Below are 27,467 nucleotides of genomic sequence, written 5' to 3' on the forward strand. Positions count from 1 at the left end.
AATACTCTCTTACCACAGCTGTGTCGACATCAATCTAGGGTGCTGTGGAAGCAGCAAAGATGTTGTGGCACAAGAAGCTAACTGGAGTGGCAGCTGTACCATAAATGAGGGTGAATTAAGGATTCCTAAATGGGAAAAAGTCAGAGTTAGTAGTGGGAAGGGAAATTGGGCATGATGGACGAAGAAGCAAAAGAAAGAGCAAAGGTTTAAACTGGAGTAAATGGAGCAGACAGGGATTTCACAAGCCTTTGTTGATTTTATGCATGCTTCTGAGAGGAAAATCTCAAAAAAAAAAAAAAAAAAGGCAATTTTGCTAAGTTTTGTTCAACTTGTGAATACTTGTGGGTATCTTTATACAGATCAAAGAGTGATACCATTCTGTGACTGAGCAGGAGTTCATTGTTGAAAAAAAAAAGCTCTTTCTCAGCCTCCGGTCAAGCCGTGGCTGATGTGTGTGTCCAGGCCCAAGAACTAGCAAACACACCAGGCTCACAGCTGAGATGTTCACACTCACGTGGCAGGGTCATTGGACTATTCTTCTGGAGTATGATTCTGTATTAATTGTTCTCATTCTGAAGACCTCCAGGTTCAGAGAGCCTGCCTGGAACAAACACCCTGCTTATTTTAGCAACAGGACAACCTTGCCCACATGAACTGAATTCTTCATCAAGTAATACTCTATGTCTGTCTCATTCTTACCTCAAAGTTTAAGGTAGACAAGTCTGCCTTCATCTTTCATTGTCATCTGATGTCTCAGGATGAAACAAAAACACACCCCCAGAAACACCTCCCTCCTGTTCCTTGGTCAAAGCTCCCTAAATGATGCCAAGATTCTTCTGTCTTTTGTGGTTTAAAATTGTGTGTAGTGAGTCTGCAATGGCAATAAAGTCATCCAAGACAATGGGTTTGCACTGCTCTTTACACCTCTGTGTTTGTGTAGAGCTGCCTTACTCTGAGAAAGGTTTTTCATTCGTCAGCCTTGTTTTCCAGGTGTGTCTCAGTGAACTCCTCTCAGAAGAGTGAGCTGCATAGAAAGGAGAAGAGGTCCTGCACCTTGAGAAAGTGACCCCTTAAAAACATGCAGCTGGAGATGTAGCTGTCTCTAGGTTACAGATGTCTCTGTACCCTGGAGAGCTCTATGTCCTCTGTTTGATTTACCCAGCACAACACAGCTCACTCTGACAAGAGACTGACCCTGATGATGTGTGAAGTGCACTGCTGCAGCTATTTCCTGTGGCAAGTTTCAAGACCTTTTCTCATAGGCTTCTAAACCTCTCATTTTTCATTTGTGCTTTAATTCACACTGAGGTGATTACATGGTCAAGTGTGGGAAGACGCTGGCAAACTTTCCCTTCTGGGTTCGAAGCGACAGGCAGGAGTGAAGGATGTCTCTTTAAGCTTTGCTGTGACTTGTGTCCACATCACACTGCAGCCATGTCAACCAAATTGTGTCCATTTATGAGGAGAGTGAGTTCCTGAACACGAAGACACACATTAAATAAGCAGTACCCCAGAGATGATGAATTCATTGACCTCTTTATGACCCGCTGAACAAACTGGGAGCCTGAACACTTGTCTGTTGTTTCCAGTTACATCACCTGCTCTCATAAAAGACATCCCCCTCTTCCCAAAAATGCCCTTGCTCTGCTTTACCTTCGTGTTGGAAAAGCCCATTGATTCAGCACTACTGTGTTGGGGAAAGGCTCCCTAGCTTTTAGGGGATATTTGATGGCACTGCAAATAAAACAGATTTTTCTTTACAGCCCTAACTTTGCCAACAGTCGAGGAGTCTCTGCCTACAAAATCCCCAGTGGGGCTAAAATCCACATGAGGTTGTGGTCCCAGGTTTGAAAGGTGAGGCACGGTCAGACCTGTGAGGCTTCCAGAAAGTAGCTCATGGGGTTTTTTTTAACAAACTTGTTACTGGCATAAACTTCTGACAATATGTACACTGAAACCAGTCTGGTTTAGCTTGGCTGGTTTTGTTTGAAATAATCTAATTAGGAAATTGTGACTCTCAGGTTTCTACTGCACTGAAATTGTTGAGCTTTGTGATTAACAAACCTGGCAACAGATAACAGCATGAGCAACCTTAGTTCAATGTATTGTGACTGAATGAGTTCAGGACATATTTTCCTAAGGCAAATCTGGCTGTGCTCAATCCAGCATTACATGTAAACGTCTGGAAAACTTGCCATGTTTTTCCAAGCAGGAGGCATGAGATTACTCTAATCCATAGCCTCTACCACAGTATTAATTAGCATGGCTTACTAAGCAGGGACGTAATATTTGTAAATGAAACTCTAGAAGGGCATCAGTAAGGAACAGGATGTTGAAGCCAAATGGAAAACATGAACCAATAAAAAGGCTGAACTCGCTAGAAGTGCAAGCTCAGTCTTTGAAGTTAGTTCAAGTACTGCATGCTTTAATTTTGGTGTAATCTTCTGATGGGGGTACAAACAAGAACTCAGAAACAGATTTTGTAACGTTTGGCCCAATGGTAGATGAATCAGTTTGTTGATGGTTACCAACAATTGCACAGCCAGAGGAGCTGTGGTCTTTGTTCAATTAGATTGAATAATTGGCTTCAGTGGGAGTTTCGGGTGCAGAGCAAATGAAGTGTCACAGCCCTGGACTCTCGTAAGATTCCTTAGCAGAGGCTAAGCTTTTGCCTTCAGAACAACCTGAACATGGATTCAGAGAAAATAAGTCCCTCAAGAGTTCATCTGCTCATTGCCCAGCCCCAGTATGGGTTTGAAAATACGTAGTCATTTGGACAGATACTCACATCTTATCTGGTTTTAGAACCCCTCTGGTGACAATAAGGGTAGCAAAAGCTCTCTGGGCAGTTGTTTCCAGTGCTGAACTATTGTCTGGAAATCCAGCCTGTGCTTAGTGCTACATTCCCCTGGCAAGCCCCAGGAAGCATATGTATTGCTGTGGTCTGATTTTCTAGTCCTTTGTTGTTGTTTTTCTAGCAGACTTTCATGTGGAGCTGCAGTGGGAAAGCTGTGCTTTCCTGGTGCTCCACTCAGAAAGGAAAGGCCAAGATCACTGCTTTCGTCCCTTGGACAGCCTTCTGAAGGCATGCTCCTGCCAGGTGCTGAGCACCTCTGGAGACTTGAAGTAAGAGAAAAAGTTCAGGATGAGGAAGTCAGGAGTTAAGGTGATCTTTGAACTGGAAGATGATAACTGGTGGATGAACACAATCACACACTCCTTTTTCAGACCAGGTTCATTAGCTTGAAACCAGTAAATCATTTATCATAGCCTTTAGTGAATGGCCAACACGTGCTGTTAATTACATCCTCATTAAGGACAAAAAAAACAGAGATAAAGTTAATTTTTCCTGTTGCATGTGCTTTCTAGGGGAAAAGGAACTCCCCAAAAGTGCATTTATTTTCTCTTTGCAGCAGCTGTGCAGGTCTCTGGAAAGAGCCATCCCTATTCCTCTGCAGCACAAGCATAACAAGCAGTCCTCTCAGATGCAAGTGAGTGCAAAGCCAAACACTTAGAAACCTTCATTTCCAAACATACACAGAAGAATGTGGCTGGAAATAGATTACATATAGCAAGCTTAAGCCCTGTGTAATTATGACAGCAGTTTAGCAGACAAGTTAATTGGTGTGTAGAGTGTGTACACATAAGCACACACACAGCCACCAAGTGGAGACTTCTTACACAGCTCTAATGGCGGAAATTACTCCAGAGTTGTTCAATCTTCAAAGTACCTTTTTCCAGAAATGAGTGGGATTCAAACCAATTAGGATCCAGGATTTACAAAACCAGTAGTGACCAGCTGGGTGTCACTGATGGATGACATTAATTTAATTGTCTACAAGAGAAAACCACTGAGGCTGCTGTCAGCTTGTTGGTTGCGGTCACCATGCCATAGGCACCATGGAAGATCTAAAGAGCAATAAAAGTCTAGTAGGAGGTGTCCCTGCCTGTGGCAGGGGGCTTGGAACTGGATGATATTCAAGGTCCCTTCCAACCCAAAGCATTCTATAATATTTGCAGTGAAATCTCTGTATATACTGACTTTGAGAGCTAGGGGATATTGTACAAGCTATTGTGTGCCTGTGCATTCCTTGAGGGTGATGCTGTGGGGTTTATTCTTGCTTGCCTTGTCACTTGTTTCATTTACTTTCTCATTAATGGCACAATTGCTTTGCTTTGTTCAAAAAGCCTTTTCTGAGAAGTGAGCATTGCTTTCTTTTTAAACTTCTTGCCAACAACAGACTTCCACATGCATATGGTGGAGGGCAATCGTGTACAAGATTGGTATTAGAGGAAAAAGAAAGAGCTAAAATTAGAAGCATAAATCCACTTGCTACACTTCCACTTTGACATGAAATGAGAACATGAGAAATGCACACAGCTCATCAGCACACTCTGAGGAAAACACATCATGAACATGTGGAATAAGCAGTGCTGTTGTCAAGGCTTTCACATGTGTTACCAGGAAACTCAGATACCTTCATTAGCTGAGAAACAGAGGGAAATCCAAGCAAATGCAGCCTGTGCTTGACATGGAAATTATCTCAGCTCAGCGAATATTAAAGATAAGAGAACCTGGTCTGTACCTTGACAAGCCTTACCATACTAGGACAGCTTAGTGGGTCCTGCATAACTGCACTCTGCTCCAGCACCCTGGTAAATTGTTATTACTTGGCAGAGAAGTATCCATCACAGCCATTGGGCAAATGCTTCACTAAATCCCTGGTAGAAATCAAAATGGTTTAGTTCATCAGCAGGTAGGTAAAAAGTGTAGACTTTGGTGTTTGGTATTAATCCAAAGTGCTGGAGTGACAGAACCTTATTGAGGACTACATAATAAGAATAAAAATCAAAAAACTATGTGGTTACACCATGTGGCTTCTGATTTGGGAAGTACAATTTAGCCTATTAGACATGGACCAGCTCCAAAAGTGCACATTCAAACCATCATGCATGAAAGGGTTAGAAGCACAGATGTGAATTATAACTCTCTCAGATCCTGGGAATGCTCCAAATCAGGCCATTAGAGGTAGGTTTGAACTCTGAGTACAGATCCAGAGCTAAATGTTTTTGTTCAAACCTGTCCTTTCCTAACGTTTTTACAGCAACTACTGAATGCATTAAACCCAGCAATGTTCCATAAGCTTTACAAAAGCACCATTTAGCCCAGTCCTAGCTGTACTCAGACATGATTCACAATGGCTGACTGAAAGCATTTCTACCACAGGCAGTAAAACACTCATCAGCTGAATGTAAGGGGGCAGTGTCAACAGGGCAGAGTCAAGCTGGGGTGCTGCAGCTCCCTTGGCCACGGTCAGCTGTGCAGTGATTGGCTTGCTGCAGTCTTTAATACTAGAAGCATAAATAAAGGATTTTCTTTCTGAGGCTGGGACAGAACTGTGAGGCCACTGCTGTCTTTGACTTCAGCTTGTCTGTATAGAAATGACTGCAAAGAGTTTTGACTGGAGTGCTGGCTGTGGATGAGGCTGGACACTTCAGAAGTGGGCAAGTGCTAGACATATGTCCCCAAGTGTGTAGTGCTGTAGAGGGCTAGGTACACAGAGGGAGCAGTGAAGGCACACCTGCCATTTTACTGTACATCAGCAGGATAAGGGAAGGGATTCTGCCCCTCTGCTCTGCTGAGACCCCACGTCAAATACAGCATACAGTTCTGGTGTCCCCAGCATAAGAAGGGCACAGAGCTGTAGGGGTGAGTCCAGAGGCCACAAAGGTGATCCAAAGGCTGGAGCACCTCTGCTATGAGGACAGGCTAAGGGAGCTGGGGGTGTTCAGCCTGGAGAAGAGAAGGCTCTGGGGGGACCTTAGAGCTGCCTTCCAGTACTTGAAGGGATCCTCCAGGAAGGCTGCAGAGAGACTTTTCCTGAGGGTGTCCAGAGACAGGACAAGAGGGAATGGTTTGAAGCTGAGGGAGAGCAGGGTTAGACTGGAGCTGAGGAAGAAGTTCTTGTGTAACTCTCCCTCCTTTCTTGCGTCTTTTTAAAATGTTAAGAGTTTTAAATAGAATTGGGATAGAGTTGATGTTGTAACTTAGGTCAAAGGATTAATTGGGAACTTAAGAGGGGGCAGAATTGACTGCTAGGCAGGAACATGATGATGATAGACCTCTCCGCATTTTCCAGACCACTTGAAATGTCAGTCCCCAGCCACAAGGTTGTTGGCTCCATTCTTCTCTACATGTGTGCAATGCATGTAAAAGAGATCAGGGTTCCCAAGGACTACTCACAAGTTAGGAATGGGATTGTCTTCCACTACCTTTCCCAACCTCTTAGACAAGAAGAATGAGCCATGCAGCCCTGTCTCAGCTGTCAGCAGTAAAGGTTCTTTCAGAGGGGGCTCTTAGATCCTACTGCTAAGGACCCTTCATGAGTGCTTTCCTTCTCAGTGTGGAGTGGCAGCTGAGGACTACTAACAAAAGTCTCTTTCTTTTTTCACTCTTGACACAATCATATGCTGGTAGCTTTGTCTCTGATCATATTTAGATTACTTCTGAAATTAAATCTATAGCTATTTGTCACAGATGATAAAACATCTTGTGCATCTGTTCAGCCTTCCCAAACTGTTCACAACAGTTTAGAAGTCCCCATGCAAAAACTACAGTGCCATCATACTTCTGTCAAACTTCAAACCAGGTGCTTTGGGTCCTTCAGTGAGCAGCATTCTGCAGACTGTCTCTATCCACTCAGCATTCTGCCCTTCAACTCAGTTTGCTTCTCTGTCTGCATTGTAACTGAGATAAATAAACATGTGTGTGTGTACACAGCCATGTACAGTCACATGCAGTCCGTTCCAATAGAATCCTTGAATGGCTCAGGTTGGGAGAGCCATTGACAAGAACTGCTACACAAATTAGCAACACAAGAGTCAGTACCACAGCCATGTTGATATGGAACACAGTGGAAGATGTTTATTTTCTACCTTTGGCTGATGTTCCATGGTTCTTAATACTACTCCAAGCTGCCATCTTTGCTCTAGAAATGTAAGGACAAACCTTGGATGCAAATTGGTTCTGTGTCTCCTGCCCATATCCAATGCATTTCCCTGTGTTTCCTTCTTCCTCAAGGAGATTTTCCACTGCCTGCAAAGGTACCAGAATGTCATTTCTGTGTTGCAGCTTGATGAAACAGTCAAAACAGGTCATCAAGAAAAATGCATCAAAAAGGGAGAGCCAAGGCATGGTTGGCTTGGCCCTCACTAGCAGCCAGTCTCTCATTCAGGTGCCCACTTGCTTTGCCCCCCTCTAAGCAGGCCAAGAAGAGAAAAGAAGGAAAGCAGGAAAGAGAAAAATTGTGAGTCAGGATAAAGACAGGGAGACTGCTTATCAATTTCTGCTGCAGGCAAAACAGAGTCAAATGAGGGAAATTAATTTATTGCCAATTAGAATAAATGATTACTGATAGAGGAGGTGGGAAGAGGGCAGAAAGAGAGCACAAGGGAAGACCAAGCAATGCTGCAGTTTTCTCTGAAGCTGCATGCAAAGAATGCTGCTACAGGAAGAGTGTGTTTAGAGTACTAGAGAGGGCAGGACACCACCTTGCCTAAAATAGCACTGTTGAAGTACAGAATTAGAAGAGGAAGAAGGAGCAGAGAAGGAAGTCCAAGTTTTATTACTTTTTTTTATAAATCCATCTAATTTCAGCAGAGGCTTAAAAAAAAAAACCCACCACCAAAACCACAAAAGCTCTAGGGGATTCTTCCATCTAGGAATTCAACCTCTGAAGCAAAATCTGCTTCCCTGTCTTTAGCAGATCTCTTTGCAGTCCCACTTATTTCTCTCATTCTAATGTTTACTTTGCTTTGGCAGGGATGATCTATTGATATGTCAGACCCCTGCCAGCAATTCCTGTCAGCTTCCTCCAGTCATCTCATGCTATATTTAACATACTCTAACTTGAAAGCTTAGATAACTTTCAGAGACTACCATTTTGCACACACACACAAAATTACATCTGGTCAACATTAGGTCATAGAATCATAGAACCACTGACCTCCAAAGGCCATCTAGTCCAACTCCCCTGCAGTCAGCAGGGACATCCTCCACTAGATCAGGTTGCTCAGAGCCCTGTCCAGCCTGACCTTGAATATCTCCAGGGATGTGGCCTCAATTGCCTCCCTGGACAACCTGTTGCAGTGTTCCAGCACTCTCGTGGTGAAGAACTTGTTCCTAACATCCAGTCTAAATCTGCTCTTCTCTCATTTCAAACCATTGGCTCTCATCCTGTCACTGCAGGCCTTGGCAAACAGTCCCTCTGCAGCCTTCTTGTAGACCTGGGTGGCTGCTATTAAGTCTGCCTGGAGCCTTCTTTTCTTGTTCAGGCTGAACAATCCCAGCTCCCTCAGCCTGTCCTCACAGTCCCCTGATCATTTTTGTGACCTTCCTCTAACAATGGTTAGAGGGAAAAATAATCTTGCCTTCATGTTAAGGCTATACAGTTTCTGTTAAACATGATTGGGAGTGGGATAACTTGGTTCTAATGAGCATCAGCACTGACAGCAGTGCTGTTGGCAGTCTGGTACTCACTTTGTTTCCTGAGAGGAATTGCTTGTTTCTTCGAAGTCACACTAGTCCTTGAAGAAGCACTTGATTTTTCAGAGTTTCCAGGCTTTGGGAAGGACACAGATGGAGCTCCTGTGTGTGGAAAGAAAATGAAAGTGATGGGAAACTGAATGGATTGCATCTCACTTGGTGCTATTAGAGCAGGACAGCTAAAGGGAGATATTCAAGGAACAAAGAGATCACAATATCCTTGGGCAAGTCCTAAAAGAGTATACCTGGAGACACAAGGGCGAAGCAATGTCCTTTGCATAGCACCCTGACAAACTGTGACAAAAAAGTCTCATCTCTCTTGTGGTACATGAGCTGATGAAGAACAAGAAGAGAAGACTCTGGGGCAACCTTCCAATACCTGAGGGGATCCTACAGGAAGGCTGTAGAGGGACTTCTCCTGAGGGTGTCTAGAGACAGGACAAGGGGGAATGGTTTGAAGTTGAGGCAGAGCAGGGTTAGACTGGAGCTGAGGAAGAAGTACTTCAGTCCGAGGGTGCTGAGACTCTGGAACAGGCTGCCCAGGGAGGCTGTGGCTGCCTCCTTTGTGGGGGTGTTCAAGGCCAGGTTGGATGAGACCTTGAGCAGCTGAGTCTAGTTGAGAGGTGTCTCTGCCCATGGTGAGGGAGGTTGCAGGAGATGATCTCTGAGATCCCTTCCAACCTGAGCCAGTCTAGGATTCTGTGCTGATGATTCTATGATTCCAAGCCATCAGGGAAGGTGAAATATGTATGTGAACTAAACAAGATTTAAACAACAGAGCTTGGTTAACAACCTGTGAGGAGTGATGAAGAGCTTTTCTCCAGTTCTTCTTGCAATTTAAGGAGAATTCTTTCCTGCTCCAAGGCTTCTATGTATTTGGAGAAGGACCAGGAAGCCTGCAAGAGCCATTGAAAACCATCAGCCTCCTGACCATGTCACTTGTAGTTCCTTGTCCATTTTATCACTGCTGCTGAATAATCACAATCAGTACAAAGAAGTTTTGTCCTGACCACACTGGGGTCAATGGTAATGCTACAGAGAAGCAAGTCTCAAAACACCATGAAATCCTGAGCAAGCTTGACAGATAATGATACTTACATTCACCTATTCTCCATCCCTGCTCCGAGTCCTATTCTCTCCCCTTTCTTCTTCAAAACCTAAATACAGCAGGCTTGTCCCCTCCCAAAATACTGACATAAAATACTGGCATTTTGTGCTGTTCAGGACTTGAGGTTTATTTCCTTGCCATGTCCTGCCACTATGTCCTCTCTCACATTGTCAAAGGTTTCATTAGCCTCACAGCTCTTTCTGTCTGTGCCCACTCCAGGAGAATTCTGCTACCACTAGAGACAAATCAGCTGGGCTGTCACCCTTTCCTTTGCTAAGGAAAAATGTTGCTCTTTAGACTGCAACAGCCATAGTTCAGGTGCCATGTCAATTTTAGGTCACTCTCCCAAGGCAGTCTAGAAACTGTGCTTTTATTTGGCCTTTTTTTTCAGCATGAGAAGTTTGCAACTAGTTTGTCATGGCATCACTCAGGAAGAATGTCTAGCATCTTACTGTAGCAGAAAGGAGCTTGGAGGAGCAAGTGCTCTGTAGAAGCACTATTGCTCTTCCTGCAGTTACCTGCCTCTTTTTGAGGGCTGAGGCACTGATACTGCTCCACTGCCTCACTCAACTCTTTTTATTGTTTGTTTGGGTTTTTTTAAATAGGTGTGAGCAGAAGTTCCATGTGCAGAAGGTTCATGTGTGGGGTGAGAGTGTGAGCTTAGCTATGCAGCTCACACTGGCACTGTGGTTTCACATTCCAGGGCTGTTTCAGCCAGCCTCTTTCTGTGTTCTGCTCATAGCTGACGTGGTGCCACAGGAAGAGCTCCATGGAATAGAAACAGTGGCCAAAGTGTGACTGACTCCTCGTGGTGTGACACAGCTGTGATGATGTGGCTGCACAGACTGTGACAGTGCCAACTCAGCTATGAATGGTCCCTTGATATACCCGAGGTGGCATGTCTTCTCTTCCTGATTCTGCAATGACTGATACATGCTCACTGCATATCAGATGCATCATCAGAACTGTTCTGGGAGAAGTTGTAAAAAGTGATTTTTCTCAGAGATTTTCTGTGCAAACTCCCAGATTTCCTAAATCAGTTCAGCATCAGTTTTTCTCATCTGAGCAGAACAGGACTCAAGCCTAAACCAAATCCTCTCAGGATATGAACTTCACATGACATGTCAAGGTTTTATTCCAGAATTAACTTCCTTTTCTTCAATTTATCTTCAATTATTCTCTTTTTTAAAATCCACACACATATGGGCTAGATGTGTTGTTAGATATTGATACTACTTAGAACCTAAATCTTATTAGAAAAGAAAATCACCTGTGAGGTAGGTAAACTTGTAACAGTCAAATTAATTGGAGAAGAATGCCCAGTTGTTGGAGCATCATGTGACAGCAGCATTCAAAACCAAATCCCACCTTCCCACACTCCCAAGATCATTTGATCTCTCTTGAATGATGCTATCAGTAGCAATATGTTTGTTATTCACCTGCCATCCATATCCATCTGAAAACGAAGCTAGGCCTCTCTCCATACCAGTCTCATTTGCCAAAACATTGCCTGCCAGACTGCTGAGCCTTCTCTCCAGTTCTTTACTCTGCCAATAAGAACAGCTCATAATTAGATGAAAATAACAGTTGACTGACCCAAAATAAGAAGCAAAGTCTGAGGAAGATTGGAAACAAGACAGTGTTGTGTGCAGTAATGCACTGTAATGCTGTTCCATAGAGCAGAAGACAGCACTTTTAAAAAGCATTTATTTGTCCTAATTGACATTTCCTGACCTGCACACTCCTGCAGACTAGCTGCCTTTCAGATTACAGGATCACAGGATTTTAGGAGGGACCACTGGAGATCATCTAGTCCAACCCCAGATTCAGTACCTGCTCCAAAACACAGCTAAGTGAGGGGGCAGCAAAACATGTTTGAGAAACTCAGCCTCAGGTATAAATATGGAGCATAGGACTTGTGGTGATTGATTCCAGCTTGGTGCAGTAGCTGGCAGTGAACTGCAGTGTACATGTTAGGAAAAGAGCCAGTCTGATTTCAAACAGCTACAGTGCAGGCCAAGGCACTGTGACCTTTGGTAAACTGTTCTGCTTATTAACTGCTGCTCATTTTTGTGCTGGTTTAGTGTTTTACTAAGGCTGCACCTTTGCACATTCTGTCTGATGCTCCCAAAACTGTTTATTAATCAATGTTCATATTTAACCTCACAAAATTAACCCCACAACATACCCATGAGGCAAGCAATATAACCTTCCCATGGTGCAAATCATAGAATCATGGAATGGCTTAGGTTGGAAGGGCCTCAGTGATCATCTACTCCAAATCTCCTGACACAGGCAAGGATGCCTGTGAAAAATGAGGGGGGGGAAATATGAGAAAATGAGAAAAAGAAGTGAAATTGTTCTCAGATTTCCTCAGAAAGTGCTCAAAAGGTCTGGAAAAGGATCAGAATATCCTGCTTCCTTGCCCCCAAAGTGCCTTTTCCTTCCTCATCATCTCCACTGTTCTATGGACTCAGCTAAAAGGGTGACTCTGAGTGTTAACTCTCAGGTAGTGTCACGTTTCTCTTCTCTCCAGAAGCAGGCTCACTAACTTCTGTGGCACACTCAGTTGAGGAACAGGGATGCCAAAGCAAACAGAGAGGCAGTGTATATGCTGATGTACTACAGCTTCTCTCTGCTGGCTTTCCCAGTGAGTGCAGTGCAGCAAATGAGGTCTTGCATAATGTAAATTAGGCAATGTTATGGCAGTGTTGCATCCCATGGCATTACTCCACTTGCTAACAAATAAGCTGACTGCTAAGAAGCTTAAAGTGAGATGGAGGAAATGTGGAAAAGGAAAATGAATCTCATGTTTTTCCCTTTGCCTGCTAAGACCAGGGAAAGAGTAAGTCCAGCTTTACAGTGTAAGTTCAACTTGAAGCTCTGCTTTGTGGGTAAAATGTGACTGTGTGCACAACGAATTACGAATCCTGGCACCAAGGCAGTCTGCAAAAAGTGGCTGCTGGGATTTACATTTTCAAGTCCCTGAAAGCCTCCTGTCTGCCCATTTTTCTCACTGTACTGCATAAAAGTCCAACACTAATCTGGTCAGTTCAGAAAGGGAGGTGAGCCCAGGTAGACTGAGCACTCTATGGACAAACCTGTGAGAAGGGAGGAAATGAAATTCCTCCCCGGGGGACATGATTGTTCTATTTGACTTAAACCTAAAATGGCAACTGATCTTGGGGGCAGGGAAAATAAATACATAAATAAATAAATATAAGGAAAAATAAGTAATTTTTAACTCTTGCCAGAGCTGTCCTCTCCTGGTGAGCCAGGCATTACTCATTTTAAGTATTATTTCTTTATCATTATTATGATGATGGTGCAGGGGCATTCTTTTAGATGCCAACAAATCATCACCTTCTGAAGCTGCCAAATGAACCTGCTGTTGTTATTGATGGGGGATGAACCCTTTCAGGATCCTTCAGGGGTGCTGAATCATTTGAATAGTTGTGTTGTCACTGAGGGGACAGAAATCTCAGGCAAGAGAAGAGGGAATGCAAATTCTTTAAACAATAGTAGAAGGGGGGCAAGGGTTTCAGAAACATAACTGTTCCACCCATTCTTTCAAGAGATTTTAAAAGTAGCTGCTTTCCTGGTAATTTCTTGTGAGGAGAAGAGTCTGCAGACTGTTTACTGAACTGCCTGTCACCTTCTAACATTTCTTACCCTGCTTCCCCGCTTAGAATGGTAATTCATCTTTCCCATTTGTTCCCCATAAAAGCTAGGCCTTTGCCCTCCTGGCCAAGTTCGCTCTTTTCTTCCTCGGTCTTCATCAGAAATCTTATAGAGAGGCAACAAACAGATGGAAAAAATAAGTATGTGGAAAGACAGAAGTGCCTTACTTTGAAATACTGCATTCTTGCACTCTAAGCACTGCCAGTGGCCTTGCCAGACCTACCTGTATGGAGTCAGCATGCTTTGGAGACAGAAGCGGAAGTTCTTGGAGTTTGGAGTTTGCTCGACCTTGGTGCATGGCTTTGAGCAGTGCTTTGGCTCTCTTCAGTTTTGTCTGACAACACACAGAGGATCACAAATACACCTGTTCCTGTGGGCACAGGTGTCCTGCTCTGCCCAGGTGTTCAAGTGCTTCTCACCATCAGTATTATCCCAACACATGTGTACAGGGGATTCAAAATAGCCTAAAGGTCTTTAAATGATAGGATAGTTTGCAAGGCAAATAACTTTCCTGCCCTTAAAGGAATGTTCTCTCCTCAAAGCTGGCCAAACAAGTACATTGTGTGAAAAATAAACTTTTGCAAAGCCTATGGTCAATAGGACCAAAAAAAAAAAAAACACATCAGATTTGAATAATGAAATTCCAAGCAAAACAATTTTACAAGCAAGCATTCCACTGCAGAGGTCGAGTTCTGTTAGTGCGCTCAAAGTGTCTGGGAGCTCATTGTGAACAGCCTGACAATCCCATCTCAAAGCTGAGAAATGTTCTAGAGAACACAAAGAGCACACAAAGCAATTAGCAGCTGCTGCATAGTTTGGAAATAATGTGCAGGTTTTTCAAATGCTTCTTCTGAAAAGTAGATCTGAAATCTGCTTGGGGTTTTGGTTTGCTTTCAGTAGTGAGCCAGGACTGTAAATTCTAAGGTAGGACAGTGCATACTGGAAGGGCAAACAGGTCTGCAGCTACCTATTTCACACATTTTTTGCTCTTTTGGCACAAAGGACGGCTAAAATACATTTTCCCCTCTGCTTAATGGGAGCAGTATTCTATTGACTCATCTGCTTCAACACCTGGACATGCACTGGCAGCGTTGGGAACTGATTGCCCTAGGACTAGGCCCATGTAAAGCTTCAGTTCTCACAAAAACACTTCAGAAGCTTTGGATCAGGCCAAGAAAGAGATTTTTTAATTCATGTCCGTTTGCTCATCAAGAAGGCTTTGTGCAGTTTACCAGCTGTCACCTGAAACTTTGCAAGGCTTTCCTCTGCTGTTTTCCATTCCTTCTTCCTCATCCTTTTGCTCCTTTCTCTCTCCAAGGCAAGCAGAATTTTGTCGCTGTCTGCACTGCTTCGAAACTTACAAAACTTTGGCCAGAATTTAAAGAGAAGAGCAAACACAGTCATCTGCACAGAAAGAAAAGGAAGTTAATCCCAACCATATTAAGCAAACAGGGTTTACTGTAAAACAAAATGCAGTTTACCCTGAGAATGAAACAACTCTTTCTTTTTGAACACACAGCCCCGTTCCTCCCACGTCCTGTGTGCTGCCATTGCAGCCCAGCTTTGCTCAGCACATGCTTCTCATCAGCGTGTTTATTACTGGTGAGAAATCTTCCTACAGCACAGTTAAAAGGCACTTTTTTTTCTTTCTTTCTTTTTTTCACATTTCCCTAAACAATTGTTTGCATTAATGAAAGCATCCATCATTCAGTGCAAGCATCCTTGCTAGAACACTCACCAGTGTATCTGCAGTACCCTTCTGCTCAGCTATGGCAAGCATTCAGTTCACCAGGGAGAGGGCAATTTTTTTTCCCCCCTCCTTAAGAGAAAGGAAATACTGAAATAGTGGGGTTTTTTTTGCCTCTGGAAAGGCTCTTAAACCACATTACAGATCTATGAGCAAAGCTTGGACAATTTTTAAATGATATAATCTCTCACAGGGTCTTTTTTTTTTTTTTTTGGTAACTAGAATAAGCAAAACAATTTTAGAAAAGCAAACAGTGGGGGCTGAGTGAATCCTGGTGATGCACGTACTGAGGCTCACAGTTTTCAGTTTATTTAGATGTTTAATTCTCACTGAGGAACTTGGCTTCAAAGGAGCCAAGTGTGCTCAGCACCTCACTGCTTCTGGCTGAATGCACTTGAAAGCGACATGTGAGTCACTGTCCTGTCCCAGTCACAGCTTCTTGGCCAAGTTCTTCCCTTGGTTTTGTGCCACGTTTCTGGAGTTCACTGGGGTTTGCATGGGCTGCACTGAGACTTCTCTTTCTCTTAAGACCTGTGTGAGCCCTTTTCTCTGACAAACCTTTCCTGATCAAAACACTTGATGAGCCCACAGGTGATGTTTAGAGATGTTGGTGACAACCTTGTGTGAAATGAAGAGGAACTGGCTTTCTTGGATTGAGAAGAGAAGTGAGTAAGAAGGAATAAGAAAAGAGTAAGTCTGTAGTGAAGGTTCACAAATTCACATTCAGTCTGATGAGGACAAAGATCAGAGGGAAAAATGTCTCCAGCTATTTCATGCATGCTTTCTGTGGTAAGGGAAAGGCATTCAGTGAGTTGAGCTTTGTGCTTTACTCACATCTGCATGTTTCCATAAACTACAAAAGCTACAAGCTTTCTAACTATAAATTACTTCTCTGACATTAACCAAGTGGTAAAGAGCAAGGAACTATAAAAACACAGACAGAATTCATTTCCACTACCAGAATTCCTAAGGCAGAGCTGGGTAACACCTTTCCAGGATCAGCTACCTGTCAGAGATTGTCCAGTTCATTGAGCCATAACTATCTGGAACACCTCTGTCAGCTCCACTAGACAGTCTTCACTGGCATGCATGACCGTAGTGTTCTCCTTCATGGCTAGGCTTATGCATCGAGTCCAAATCTTCCCATAGGTGACAAAGACTGTCCTCAGAATGAGGCACTCAGGTGCTATCAGACCTATTACAGAGATTCCCCCAGCTTCTTACCTGTGCCTCTCTGAAAATGTAAGGTCCTAGTTCCTTCCTGTGCTCCAAAATCTTCTTTGCTTGTGCAGCTGGAATGTCAATCTGCAGAGCTGGGGGTACGGCAGAGTTAATGAAGCGGTCAATAATAGCTGTGATCTTTTTCTGGACTATGGCTTCATCACAGTGAGAATGGCACAGGTCCTGAAAGGTGAAAAATAGCATTTTCAGGCAACGAAGAGAGAGACACAAGACCTTTTACAGGGTCCCCCTATTGTAATTATGCAACATTTCCCTTCAGTGTGTAGGCAGCATTCTTGCAGACAATGTGCATGTGCAAAGCCATAGTTAAGACATGAGTGGGAGCTCTCTTTTGCAGCTGTAGGTATAAAGCAGTCACTGCTTTAGATGACAAGCTCTGCCTGTGTGTTCTGATGGAGCAGGAGAGCTTGCACCCTAAATTCAGCCCAGTACACTGCTGACAATAGGCATTTCTGAGCAGAGAAACACACCTGCAGGTGTGAAACTCACTGCTTTCCTATATAATGAACCTGCTGTGGCTAGCACAGGCATGGACAAAAGATATGCTCTAAATACTCCAAGAAAAGAGGTGAATTCTTTAGAAGGTACAAGACGTTATAACCAGGAATGCTGGCAAAAGAAAGGACAATTTCAGCTACCAGCACAATCCTCCATTCACTGAAATCTGCTTGTTAAGAGTTCCTAGTTCCCCACAACCTCAGTGTTTGTGATAACTCTGTGCAGAAAAGAATACAAAACAAACCCCAATTTGCAAGGGTGAGAGCTCAAAGGAACACTGTGGGGGTGGGGGGTGGGGTGTTTCTATTTCTTTTGATATGACCCAGTTGTTCTTGTAAAACCCATTGTTACTGTGAATTCACACACTGACAATGCTACCATTGGACTTGGACAGGAAGGAAAAATCATTCCAAGAACTTCCCTCAGATGCTTTGAATCACAACTTTGCACTGATCCATAGCCACCCGGAAATGTCTCTAACTCTAGGAGATTATCATGTACATCGACTGGATACACAACCAGCACTCCAGAAAGCTTTCAGGAAGAGGGCTCTCTAAATGAAGAAGGTGCCTGTAGTTTTGGAGGAGGAGGAGGCTGGATATTTCCTTTGCAGGGAAATTAAAACCAGGGCCTTTCACCAGAAATGTGATATGTGAGAGCTGGCTTGTTTTGTTGTGAATGCTCTTCAGTTTTGTGAAGGAAAAAACATGAATGACAACAGCTACAATGAAGACAGCAAGGCAACACAAGAGCATCTTCAGTATATCCTAAGAATATTGGCCAAGATGACCTTCAAGGGTCCCTTCTAAGCTGATGCATTCTATGATTCTAATATGTTATGGCTTCCTTTGCTTGTCTAGCACAGAAGAAAAGGCAGAAAGCTGTAGTAAGAGCAAAGATGGCCAGCTCTATGGTATAAAGGAGGGTAAGACATGAGCACAGAGGAACAGATGGGAATGACCCACACAGTTATATTTCTTCATATTTGTTTAAGAAAACTAAATTGGGGTTGATTTTCCCAAGATGTGCCACCAGGCTGATGGGTTGTGAGGAGCAATCCAGTCACTGACTCCTAAAGGGGATTCTGGCCGAGCTGATGGCACGGCAGGGCTCAGACGACACAAGTATGCCCTGTGCAAAGTGCTGCCCACAGCTTTGGCAGTGTTTCTCCAGTTCAGCCTGACCCACAACACTCCTGCTACTCCAGCCCTTTGCTTCTATAAAGAGCATCAGCTGCCAGCCATGACAAATTGCATGCATGTAGAAATATGGTCAGGTTGTGCTTTGTCTTGATGAGGAGATAAAGAGAATTAACCTCAGTGAAGCAGAGGGGGTGGGCTGTAAAACAACGAAGGCTTTCTTCAGTGAGCAGACCCACAAAGAAAAAAGATACACTGTGCTCTGCACTGATTTGCAGGAAGCCTCCATGTCCCCCACAAGTTAGCAGTCAAAAGTGAAAAATCTGAAAATAGCATGGAGTGCTCTGAGGATTTATGCCATGGAATTTCAAGGGCCTTTATGCCCTGTTTCTAGTCTAAGCTAGCCACTCTGTATGCAAAAGAGACAGCAGCACCCTGAGAGAGCATTTCACCCCCTGGTTCCTTGCTCAGAGATGAGAGTCTCTGTGAGGAGGTTAGATTGCCTCCTGGAAACAGGGGAGCTGCAGCTTCTAACTCGGACCCCAACTGCAAATGTGTGAAGTCAAACAGTGAAAATCCACCCACGTGCCTGCAGCAGGCTCTCCAAGTGCTGGGAAAGCATCAGCCTATCTGCATAGCAGAGGTGCTCTAGCCCTTGGTTCATCTTTGTGGCCCTCCTCTGGACATTCTCCAACAGCTGTGTCCTTCTGATGCTGGGGACACCACAACTGGATGCAAGCCATTGAAAATAGCTACCCTTAAAAAGTGAGGATTGTTGGCAAATCCAAAGCAGTTCAAACAGTGGAGGAAGTTCTGCTATACAGAAGTGCCTTGAGATACTGTCCTTAAACTTCTCCTCATATGCAATAATAGATTCACTGACCAATTGCACACTGTTCCCCCTGTTCCATTTCCCCACCATACCTTGTACTTCTGCACCTCCTGCCAGAAGAGCACCCCATTCTCCAGCAGGTCCCCTCTCAGGGACAGGAAGCACTGAAACTCCTTTGCTGTCACTGGGTTCAGCAGCGCTTGGCGGAAGGCAATGATGTCACTGGGCGAAGACAGCCACTGAGTGTCCACATGCTGTCACAAGAAGAAACAAATGTGCCAGATGATTTTGGATTCAAACAGCAACAACAAAGGCATTAGTTAAACTGCCTGATCCCTATCTCTGCAGTGCCCCTAGCTTTCAGTGCTTTATGAGTTTGTGACATGGGTACAAGAGAATGTGGCAAGGTTTCATTTCTTTCTTTCTTTTTCCTTTTTTTTCCCCTTTCTTCCCAGCTTGGTTTGGGCAGCATTTTTTGGATGACATGATGGGAGAGGAAATGACTGACAATGATTTAGACCATATGACTACATACTCTAAAGTATGGAACCAGCTATTGTTATTGATAATGGCAAGGGGCTACTTTTCTAGAGAACAGTTTGAGGTTTGTGCAAACAAACGACAAAGAAAAGGGAACAGACAAACCGCACAGCTTAGAGCCGTAAAATGCTTCTGACAGGGATCTCACCAACAAAATGAACTTTGAAATGTGTTGCCATGATCACCAACAGAAGCTGGAGAGTTTGCTCTCTTGTGGAGCAAAGCTACCAATAGTAAAATAGAATTTAAAGTCATTGGGACATTTTGGAAATCCTCATGCTGCAAAGCACAGAGCAGTAGGCAGCCAAGAAAGGGTGGAGAAAGGAAGATGGTTTATGCTGAGAGAGTTTGAAATGAAGTTCAGGCTGGCCTGCCTTCCTGAACAAACAGTTCTTGTGCTGTCACTGAGCAGCAAGCCAAACAACCTCCTTTATCAGACAGATGAATGAAAGCTAGCTTCTAGCAGTGGGATAAAACTCTTCAAGTCCTGGAGGGATGGTGTTGTTCAGCACTCATCATGACACAGTCCTGGAAATCTAACCTAATTCTAAGATAATTCTGCAGCTTCTCTGAAAAACAGAAATTACACTTAATGTCCTGCCACAGAGCTTGCCAGGGATGAGAGCCTACCCTTGCAAGAGAGGGGGTGGTGATTGGCAAGAGGGGTCCTTGGTTAAGATAAAGTCATCTCAGCTAAGACAGTGAGCATCATCTTCTCAGCCCTATTCCAGTTCTCCAAACGTGCTCTACCCCTGTGACCCAGATTTAGGCAGTTTGGGGGGAAAAAATTACTTCTGGGACGTATTCATGAAGGGAAGAAGAAAACATTGCTCCCACCCTTAGGCTGATATATGAACAATGCTCATTTCATGGATCAGCAGCCCTGAAGCAGCACATGGGAAGCAGCCATCTTCCTGAAACACAACAGGGAAAGCCACGAGTGCTTTGGATCCCTTCTGAGCTGATGCTTTGCGTGGATAATTGGTGACCAGGCCTCCAGTGTGATTTCAACAGACAGTAAAAGTTCAACTGAATAAATGTACACAGCTTGTATGCTGGCAATCACAAAGAGTTCACTGCTCTTCCAGAAGAAAAAAAAACTGGCAGCCATCTGATGAAATGTATTATGACAAAGGTTTAAGATGTTTAAAATTGATATTATCTCTGTGCTGTAAGATTAAAACACAATTCTAAATGAAACAGATACTGTGAGATACGATTAAACCTGCCCACTCCGCTGCATACTTCACATTCCCTTTTGTGTCTGCACATAATCCACTCACAATAATAAATAAACTACCAGATGCTGGAATGAACAGCTTGTCCCAATAAGTCCACTGCATGCAAAATACAGATAAATGTGACTTAAAGGTACAATACCAGTTTGAGGAGGGTTATGAGTGCTCCAAAGCCAAGCACAAGAGAAGGATTTTTCCAAGTATGACCTCTCTAGCCAGGTAGGGAGAAAAATTTACCATGAACATCCAGCAGAGAGCTAAATTCACCAGTGATGTGAGCCATCAGCCCACTGTAGCAAACATAATCATGCCTGCTTTTGACAGCCTTGCATGTGGGCCTCACACTCTCAGCAGGAAAGTTGTGAAGGATGTGCAAGGTCCAAACAGAAAAGAGTGAGACTGATGGCACAAGAAACACAGTAAACTTCACTTGCCTTTGACACCCTAGCTGTCTTCCCCTGCTCTTTGTACTTTTTACCTCTTCTGGTTTCATGCCCAGCCTTGTAATGACTGAGCCCACAGTGGTAGAACTGTTGATGTCTTCGTATGGACCTTTAGACAAGAAACTTCTTCTGCACCCACACTGAATGCCAGCCCTTGCTCAGCTATCAGTGAGCACATGCTCATTAAAACTGGGGAGTTAGAGAAGGCAAGAGGCAATAGGAGTCACACTGTGTGCTGCCACTGCTTTACCTTACCCATGATGTTCTGGGGGACAGCTGATGTTACAAACAAATTCTGGGATTTTTTTTCTGGGGGGGAGAGAGTATGAAATGGGTTTAGTTCCTCTGGACAGCTGTATCAGAAGTACAGACTTGATCCTGCAGCTTCTTTGCAGCACAAATACACCTCAAATCAAGGGCAGATTTTCTGAGTAACGAGTACATAGCATGCCCACAGAGTTTGGTCACTGTGAAATACGAAGCCCAGTGGAGAATGTCATCTGGTTTCATTTCTTCTAAAATACTTTCTTCAAAGGACCTTTTCATCCTCTGAATTTGCAGTAAGAAAAAGAAAAGAGCAGTCTGGAGTTAGGAAAAGACTAAAAGCTCATTGGAAGTATGTATTTCACATGAACTGTTCATTAGAGTTGAACACAGCAGTTTCCAAACTGCATGGGCTGCTCTCCCTGCCAGCACAGTACAGCAGGTGCAAGAAGAGGCATGAACTAGTGGCCAGACCTGGGTAAGTCCAAGCCAGAGTAGCAGCAAAGGGAGGAGTTCACTGCAATGTTAAACCCTGTGGTCTAGTTTCAGAGGCATCTAGAGGGGAGACTGTAATCAATACACCTTGAAATTGTTCTACTGGGACTTGAGTTGCATGTTACAAGAATTACTCTAGCAGGAACCACCCGAACCAGTGCTTGGAAAATCTTACCAGAAGCACTGTAAGTGCAGCAACAGCCTGACCTGAGCTGGCTTTGGTGCCCAGTAGCTCCACACAACACACCACCTCTCCTGCCCTGAGTGACCACCATAACTATCAGAGCCTAAAGTCATGGACAAAATTAACTCAGTGGACTTTGTGCAGACATTTGTGCATGGTTATGGACATCTGACAGCTATTTGACAGGCATGGTCCATAGGCTAAGGGTAGGAGAACATGGGCAGAGTGAGAGAGAGAATGCAGCACGGGAAGCCCACTTGCTTGGGTCCTTTTTCCCCTGGGGAAAGCCTTCAAACACAGCAGCATTTCTTCTGTGTGCAAGGGTATGGCTGGGGCAAAATGTCATGTGGAGAGTGCTGCACTACAGCAAAGATTAGTTTACTCCCCTGGCAGCCTGGCTGGCAGCAGAACTGACACCAGCTCCCTCAGATTCAGGCTCTAACAATAATACTGTCAGTTAGGCTAAGCCTTCAGAGGAATTGCCTTCACAATTACCAAGTTAAATGCTTCAATCTGTACATGCCACAGCATCTCTTTCAATGTGAGCTTCGTGTGAGCTGGGAACTGCTTTTCCTCCGTACCATTTTATCTCAGTGATAAGTTATGAGCCAAACAAAATCAGTGCGTGGATGTGTTGCTGTTGTTACAAAATTACCTTTGCTCGTCCCCGCGCCCTGCGGTGCTGCTCTGCTAGGAACAATGGCAGCCATTGTTTCTCTAATCTCTTCTGGATGCACTGCTGAACTTCTAGCAGAACTGCTGCTGAAAGTTGATCGTGAGGGATTTGTCCCCATCCTCCACCTGAACGCATTAGCTAAGCAATCCAAACACAATAACACATGACATAAACTTTTGTGTACACCCAAAGTCCTTTATCTCGCTACATCCTTGATTTAGCAAAGCACGAGCTTAGCTGTAAGCAAAGCGTTTAGTGCATGCTTAGCCAAGGCTCACATGTACTTTGCATAAAAGGGGAGAGATTACATTTGTCCCTACCTATAATAGAATACAGACTCCAGCAAGTAATACCCCAGCTTGACCAAGTCAATTTGCTAAGTATCAAGACATATCTGAGCAGCACAGCTCAGACTTGCTGTCTGTGGCTTTCCAGATGGACTAAAATAGAACGCTGAAATAAGGCACTGCCTGAAAGGTTTTTTGACACTTTTTCTGTGCATGTGGTGTGCATGCTCTGGCTGTGGCCTCAGATCAGGGTTTAAGGGAGGTATTCTGTAAGGACAAGGGAGGAAGAGCCTGAGCAGGAAAGAGGGGATCCCCACAACCAGAACAGAAACAGATGTACTGGGGGGGGGAGGGGAAGAATATAGGTAAGATCTGAGGAGACAGCTTGGGGAAGAGGTGGAGTAAAGCTTCCTATGGACTTTTATCTCAGTGTGATTGTCCTTTGAGAATGGTTCTATAATTGCTACCTGTTCTTGTTGTTCTCTGCTGGCAGGGCTGTTAGGTCCAAATAAGTATTTTTCACTGAAGTACTTGCTTTGAATTTCCTCAGCCTTTTCCTCCCTTTTTCCTTTATCCTGGTGGAGCATCTTTCTGAACTGTTCAATATCTAGCCAGCACATGAGATCCATGCTACAAACAAATGTAAACAGAATGTTATTTCAATATTGAGTTAATTTCATCAACATTCTAAGACGTTATTGGTTTAACCACAAGCCACCACAGTGTTCAAGTCCTAAATACCAGGTCAGATTGGACTGAAATTTTATGTCATTTTTCCTTTGCTAGCACCATCTGGTGAGACCTTGCACTTGCTGAACAGGCAGATCAAACACATATCTTAAGGATCTCATTTAAGGTCCCTTCTGGGATACCCTGAGAGGAAAAACCTCCTCAATGTGCTGGTGCTAAATCCATCAGGGATTGTGAACCAGAGCCATAGTGCAGAGCTCACAGAGAGAATGGAAAATGAGACAGATGAGAATTAGAAGCAGTACTGCAGAGAGACAAGCTGACACCCCCTGTTCTGCCTCCTCCTCCAGTCACCTGAGAGAGGCAGGGATGACAGCTGGGAACCTCAACCCCAGGAATCACCCTCTTCCTACTCCTACAGAAGTGCCTGAGCTGAAGTCAATCTGCAGTCAAGAAGACAAAGTCAGTTTATGGCAGATTTTGTTTCTAGGGCTTTTTGTGGGCTGTCTTTTCATCATTTACTGATTCTGCTAATTATTTTGTTATTCCTGGTAAATGATAAATTATCTCCATATGCAATTCTTGACCTACACATTGCTCATAATCATTTGAGTGGATATGATCAGTTTAAATTTGGTTTAGTGGAACTTGTATTGGTTTTAAACCAGAGGACAGAACAAGTGTCATACCTGCAATTTCAGTTGAATTTACAGGACTGTTCTGTGCCCATTTTCACAAGGACATTCACTGTATTTGCAGCAGGAAATATTAAATCCAGAGAAGTCTGGTTCCCTTTTCCATCCAGTCAATAAATGACTTTTCAAAGCATTCAGCTCTGGGTAAAGCTTTCCAAAGCATCCGACTGCTTTAGGAACAGATGTCTCCCTTTCAAAAGTCTGGGGAAATCCTTCCAGACCCTACTTCTGCTCAGACTGAAGTTTTCTGATTTGCAAGTTCACCAAATGTAAGCAATCCAAGTTACTCTGGTTTATGGTTACTTGCTGACATCTACCTATACCACCCGATCAAATGTGTCCATCTTGTTGACAAAGCACAACCTCTAATCTTAAAGTGTGTGAGGTTAAACTGTTTCTAGAGGGGGCCTGTCCTAGTATATTCCACTTTGTCTTTTCACTGGATCAGGAGCATTTGCATGGTCACAGAATCACAGAATCAGCCAGGCTGGGAGAAACCTCCAAGATCATCAAGTCCAACCAATCACCCGACCCCATCCAATCAACTAGACCATGGCACTGAGTGCCTCATCCAGGCTTTTCTTAAACACCTCCAGGGATGTCAACCCCACCACCTCCCTGGGCAGCCCATTCCAATGGGCAGTCACTCTTTCTGTGAAGAACTTCTTTCTAAGATCAAGCCTAAACTTCCCCCAGTGCATCTTGAGTCAGGCTACCAAGACTGAACAAGTGGCAACCGACTGACCCAAGGTGACGCAGGTTGTCCTGCAATCGTGTGAACGGACCCTGGTTATTTAACAAAGCTTGGGTCAGTTTCTTACCAGGATTTGTGCCCAGGCACTCAGTAGCCTGTCCTTCCTGAAACCTGAATCACCTACAACTGGGCAATAACAGAACCCTAAGTTTTGTTGAGGAGGCTAATGATGCCTTTGTTGGGCTTTTGCTGGAATGTTCCAGCTTGCAGTAGTTCTAGGATCCCTTCCACTCATAGCAGCATTGAGCATCTTTACTGTAGCATGGCAGCTGGACTTTAGAGTTACTAGCTCTGAACCCAGCTCCAATTTTATGACTTTTAAAAATGTTTTACTTCATTATGAATGCTTACAAAAGACAAATTCAACAGAAATGAAACATTTCTCTTCCTGGCTCTGTCACTTACGATGGGACTTGTCAGTGATTAACACAGAGGCAGGAAGTCCCAGAGATGACTCAGTGTACCTGCTCAGAACCCCATCCTAGCCAGTGCCTGATGCCTACCATTTGCCCAGGGGTTGCGCCAGACATTCATTGGGAAGCAGGAGGAAAACATTAGAACTTCAGTGGCATGTGAATATAATTTATAAAGAAACAAATACACATATACTGAGGGTGCATGCCAAAAAATTCTTAGTGATGGGGTGCACAAGCACAGCAGTTTGGAGACCACTGGCCTAGACAACTAACTCAGAAGTCACTGGACCATAGGCACCCACAGTGGAAGAATTTCCATCTGAACTCAGCGCCTGCAAGCTTTTTGTAGTCAGTGAGCAGAAATAGTCATCATGAGGAATGATCCTTTCAAACTTGGCTTAGATGCTACCTTCAGAATTAGAAGAATTGTGTCCAGAAGTGTCTATTTCTCTCTCTGACTACAAGGGCAACCTATGACAATAAGCAGAGGTGATGGCATTGAGTCTTGGCCAGAGGAATCCTTCACTAGATGCCCATCTCTGAACACTCTGTAAAAGCTGACCAGTATCAGATAAATGATAGAAATGCTTGACTAAAAGCAACAGGCAATGTGTAAAGCATCAGCTCAGAGGAGCCCAGCTTAAAGGAAGGAAGTGACAATTTAAGGACTTGCTAGCATTTACTTTTAAAGTATATTTCTCTTTTCCTAAAACAGGGTGGAGATTAGTGTGGGGCTTGGGGAGAAGGGAAAAGAAAGGGGGGAAAAGAAAGGGGGGAAAAGAAAGGGGGGAAAAGAAAGGGGGGAAAAGAAAGGGGGGAAAAGAAAGGGGGGAAAAGAAAGGGGGGAAAAGAAAGGGGGGAAAAGAAAGGGGGGAAAAGAAAGGGGGGAAAAGAAAGGGGGGAAAAGAAAGGGGGGAAAAGAAAGGGGGGAAAAGAAAGGGGGGAAAAGAAAGGGGGGAAAAGAAAGGGGGGAAAAGAAAGGGGGGAAAAGAAAGGGGGGAAAAGAAAGGGGGGAAAAGAAAGGGGGGAAAAGAAAGGGGGGAAAAGAAAGGGGGGAAAAGAAAGGGGGGAAAAGAAAGGGGGGAAAAGAAAGGGGGGAAAAGAAAGGGGGGAAAAGAAAGGAGGCAAGCTCACATTTACTTCTGCTAGACTTTTAAGCAAATGGGTTCCCTTTTCCCAAAGCCCTGCACAAGCTATATCTGCTAGAAGCCAGCACTTAATTTTGTTCAGATCAGTGCAAACACAAAGCTGTGGTTGCTCTCACACTGTGAGAATAATGTGGCTGTCTTCTATTTGTACTTTTTTATGACATCCAGCTTTACATTTTTAAATTGTCCTAAATTGAATCTGTACTGAAAACGAGAAGTTTTTACTCATTACAGGCTAATTGCTCTACTCGGGGGTTTGCCACTAATCAAAGCAGAAACTGAAAGCAGAACTGTAATGCAAACATGTTATGACAGGATAATTTCCCCCCCAAAAATGCTAAGATGGTTCAGTTGTCTGAAATGTGCACGTGTATTTTGTAAGTATGCACACAGGCATTTGGGGAAAAGAAAATGGAAATCCAGATAGCCCAAATCCCAGCAAAGGCTCTGAACTTAGAAATGGGTAAAAGAATGACAGTAAAGAAACATACCCAGCAGAACGCTTGCTGAGGAAAGCCCGGAACTGCTCCAGCTTCTCTTTGTCATGGATCAGGTCAGATAGTTTAGGACCTGCCAGCTCTTTGGGAACTTGACCTGAGTGCTGATCTTCTTTGAGAGCACCAAGGCAGGGCAGCACACCAGTGTCAGCCACAGCACTCTGAGGGAAGAAATTGTTTCACTTGCTTAGCTGCTTTTTTCATCTCTATTTTTTGCTCAGTCTATTAATCCTTGCATTAAACAACTTCTGTCTCTGCAAAACAGCTTTTTGATTGCTGAGAAAACAAGTTGAGTTAAAGGCTCCAGCTCTTAATTAGCTTTATTTTTCTGTTTGCTTCAAACACACC

General features: G+C 43.9%; 1 protein-coding gene across 1 annotated transcript in view; it reads right to left on the reverse strand.

Moving 5' to 3' along the window:
• Window positions 1–6,909: 6,909 nt before the first annotated feature.
• The window catches only part of RGS22 (regulator of G protein signaling 22), a 55,313-nt gene continuing 34,755 nt past the window's right edge, over window positions 6,910–27,467 (reverse strand). Inside the window, 13 exon segments of the mRNA XM_054167528.1 lie at window positions 6,910–7,096; window positions 8,540–8,647; window positions 9,339–9,441; window positions 11,093–11,200; window positions 13,326–13,439; window positions 13,558–13,668; window positions 13,989–14,101; window positions 14,540–14,738; window positions 16,306–16,485; window positions 18,885–19,046; window positions 22,612–22,770; window positions 23,387–23,549; window positions 27,114–27,280. Of these exon segments, the coding sequence (XP_054023503.1) occupies window positions 7,077–7,096; window positions 8,540–8,647; window positions 9,339–9,441; window positions 11,093–11,200; window positions 13,326–13,439; window positions 13,558–13,668; window positions 13,989–14,101; window positions 14,540–14,738; window positions 16,306–16,485; window positions 18,885–19,046; window positions 22,612–22,770; window positions 23,387–23,549; window positions 27,114–27,280 (1,707 nt within the window). The 3' untranslated portion in view covers window positions 6,910–7,076.

Source organism: Dryobates pubescens, chromosome 14 (genome assembly GCF_014839835.1).
Source record: "Dryobates pubescens isolate bDryPub1 chromosome 14, bDryPub1.pri, whole genome shotgun sequence".
In the NCBI taxonomy this organism is placed as follows: domain Eukaryota; kingdom Metazoa; phylum Chordata; class Aves; order Piciformes; family Picidae; genus Dryobates; species Dryobates pubescens.